Source organism: Geospiza fortis, unplaced genomic scaffold (genome assembly GCF_000277835.1).
Source record: "Geospiza fortis unplaced genomic scaffold, GeoFor_1.0 scaffold85, whole genome shotgun sequence".
Taxonomy (NCBI): domain Eukaryota; kingdom Metazoa; phylum Chordata; class Aves; order Passeriformes; family Thraupidae; genus Geospiza; species Geospiza fortis.
Window position 1 is genome coordinate 2530295 of NW_005054358.1, and position 3597 is coordinate 2533891.

The 3597-nt window shown below is 56.0% G+C and overlaps 1 protein-coding gene across 1 annotated transcript in view; it reads left to right on the forward strand.

Annotated features, from left to right (window-relative positions):
* The first annotated feature begins 2670 nt into the window (after window positions 1–2670).
* The window catches only part of SLC31A2 (solute carrier family 31 member 2), a 3059-nt gene continuing 2132 nt past the window's right edge, over window positions 2671–3597 (forward strand). Inside the window, exon 1 of the mRNA XM_005423801.2 lies at window positions 2671–2773. Coding sequence (XP_005423858.1) covers window positions 2707–2773 — 67 coding nt within the window. The 5' untranslated portion in view covers window positions 2671–2706. The remainder of the gene's footprint in view (window positions 2774–3597) is intronic.

Genomic DNA, 3597 nt, shown 5'->3' on the forward strand with positions numbered 1-3597 from the left:
CCGCCACCATGCGGGTGAGCCCCGGGACGGGACGGGCACGGCACTGCCGGGACCGGGACACCTTCCTGGAACCCCGGAAATCCCCCCGGAACCCCGCGATTCCAACCCGGAACCCCGTGAATCTCCCTTGGAACCCCTTAAATCCCCCTGGAACCCCGTTATTCCACCCTGGAACCCCGTGAATCCCCTCTGTAACCCCATGATTCCACCCTGGAACCTCGGAAATCCCCCTGGAACCCCGTGAATCCCCCCTGATTCCACCCTGGATTCCCCTATTCCACCCTGGAACCCCGTGAATCCATCCCGGAACCCCTTAAATCTGCCTGCAACCCCGTGAATCCCCCCTGGAACCCTGTGATTCCAGCCTGGAACCCTTTAAATCTGCCTGGAACCTCGTGATTCCACCCTGGAGCCCCTTAAATCCACCTGGAACCCCGTGATTCCACCCTGGAGTCCCTTGATTCCCTCCCTGGAACCCTTTAAATATTCCTGGAAGCCCATGACTCCCCACCTGGGACCACATGAATTGCACTGGATCCCCTTAAATCCCCTCTGGAGCCCTGACAATACACTCTGCAGCCCCTTAAATATCTCTGGCACCCCATGAATTCCCCTCTGGAACCCCGTGAATCCCCCTGTAACTCCTTAAATCTCCCTGGAAGTGTCCAGGGTCAGGTTGGACAGGGCTTGGAGCAGCCTGGGATGGTGGAAGGTGTCCCTGCCCATGGCAGGAGCTGGGACAAAATGAGCTTTAGGATCCCTTCCAACCCAAACCACTCCATGGTTCTGGTTGATGTTTAAGGCTCCCAGCCCCCTGAAGCAGCAGTGCCTGGAGGGTGACACAGTCCCAAGGAGGATCCCAGTTTGGGGACACTCCCATGGCCAATGTGTCCCCAGTGTGGGGCTGCAGCTGGGACTGTCCAGATTGGATCAGGGTGCTGCAGCTTTATCCCAAAGTGTGGGATCAGACATCCCAGTTAGGCTGGAGCAGCAGGCTGGGATGCAGCCTGGCACTGCTCTGTGCAGGCACCACTGGTTTTGCTAGAATAACCCCAAAAGTGCAGCAGATCCAGCCCGAAATGCACCTCGAGCACAGGAGATTTCCCAACAAGTTTTTGTTGCCGGTGTGAATTCCTGCGGGGGAGGAGCTGGGTGCAGCCTCACCTGGGAGCCTGCTCAGTCCAATCCCTGCTGCAGGGCAGGTGGGGGAGGACAGGATCCCCTCCCTCTGAACAACATCCCTCAACACCCTGGGACATCTCCCTGGTGGTGGTGGCTCTTCCCTGTTGGGAAGAATGCAGGGATTTTTAGGATTTTGGCCTCTTGACCTTCACCCACCAAGAAATCTCTCTGTGGCATCGCTGTTGGCCCAAGGAGCGTTATTTTGGTGTCACACCCATGCTGGGCACCCCAAAAACATGTGGCTCCACCCCAGGCTGGGGCAGCAAATGGATCTTCTGGATCTCTGGAACAGGCTGCCCAGGGAAAGGGGGGAATCTCCATGCCTGGAATTGTTCAAAAAACACAGAAAGGTGGCACTTGGGGACAGGGTTTAGTGGAGGTCTTGGCATGTTGGGGTAATGTTTGGATTTCATATTAGGTGACTTTTCCAAAGTTAATGACTCTGATTCTGCCCATCACTTCTATCCCCCATCCCTAAAACACTCACCTGCTCCTTCCACCACCTGTGGGTGAAGCCTGTGAAGGAGAAATAGCTTCATTTAAAGGCTAATTATCATTAATCTGTGACCAAAGGAGGCTTAAAAGGGCGAGCCAATTACATGTATTAATGTGCTATGGGTAAGGAGGGCCGAGGGCTGTAATTGGAGCCGGGCTGTGGCCTGAACACCCACGGGCTGTTGGATGGTATTTCTGGCTGAGGCTGGTCCTGCTCCTGTCAGTCACCTCTGCTGGTGTTGGAAAAGGCAGAAAAGAGCAGCCAAGCACGGATCTGTGCAGGGGAGGAGCAGCTGTGAGCTCCACAAACACCTCCTAGGGAGGTTCACCAAAGGGAGCACGAAAAACCCAGCAAAATTCCACCTTTTGAGCAAGATGTGGCAACTGTTTGAGCTCTGCAGCTGATGTTACACAAGAGCAATTCCTGCTCCTCCTGTTTCAGCAGGGTGAAGGAGGAGGGGTGCTGCCTTTGCAGGTCCTGGCAGTGTTGGGATTGATGCCCCTCTGCCAGGGAGGCACCCTGGACCTGGTCCCCATTGCTGGGTGGTCACACTTGTGGCTCTGGGAGCCTTGGTGGTTGAGGTTTTGGGTGTCCTGGCAGTGCAGGAGGTTTCTCTGCCCTGGGAGAGAAGCAGAGGGGAGCAGAGGCTCTGCCCACCAGCTTCCCCTCAGCCTCCACCTGTCCCCAGGGACCTTCCCTCCTCAAATCCACGTGGATGAAGTCCTGGATTCATTTCTCCTTGTCACAGGGGTAAACTGGCTTTTTGTCACAGCCCAGACACGCACAGGAGCTGCTGCTGGGGGTGGAAATTGTCCTGCTGGAGCTCACGGGGAGAGTTCAGCCCAGTCAGCGTGACTGTGATTGTCTGTGCAAGTTCCTCTTCCCGTTTCAGAACTGGGGAGAAACTTGCACCATTTGGTGAATCCCCAGATGAGCAGGCCAGGGTGGGGGTGCAGGGCCTGCTGGCAGGGTGGGCACCCATCACCCCGAGGGGCTCCTGCACTGCTCTTCCCTGGCCTCTTTTCCAGATGACCTTCTACTTCTCGGACACAGTAGTGCTGCTCTTCGACTTCTGGAATGTCCACAGCCCCACAGGTAGGCTGCCAGCCCTGGGACATCCCTCCATCCATCCTTCCATCCCTGTTCCTTCATCCTTCCATCCATCCGTCCCTATCCATCAATCCATCCCTCCCTCTGTCCATCCCTGTCCAACCCCATCCATCCATCCATCCGTCCGTCCATCCATCCATCCATCCATCCATCCGTCCATCCATCCATCCATCCATCCATCCGTCCATCCATCCATCCATCCATCCATCCGTCCATCCATCCATCCATCCATCCATCATCCATCCATCCTTCCATCCCTGTTCCTTCATCCTTCCATCCGTCCGTCCCTATCCATCAATCCATCCCTGTCCAACCCTATCCATCATCCATCCATCCATCCGTCCCTATCCAGCAATCCATCCCTCCCTCCGTCCATCCCTGTCCAACCCCATCCATCCATCCATCCATCCATCCATCCATCCATCCATCCATCCATCCATCCATCCATCCATCCATCCATCCATCCATCCATCCATCCATCCATCCATCCCTGTCCATCCCTCCATACATCTTTCCGTCCCTCAGTCCCTGTCCATCTCTCCATCCCTATCCCTCCATCCCTCCATCCCTCCATCCATCCATCCATCCATCCATCCATCCATCCATCCATCCATCCATCCATCCATCCATCCCTCCTCTATCCCTGTCCCTCAATCCCTGTCCATCCCTCCATCCCCTCCCTGCTGAGCTGTGCAGGGGTTGATCCTCCCAAGCCAAGAGCAGCAGGCAGGGAGCTGTGTGACACCCCCTCAGCCTGCCATCCCCCAGATCACTCAGGAATGGCTCAGCTTCCCACACACACACTCTTT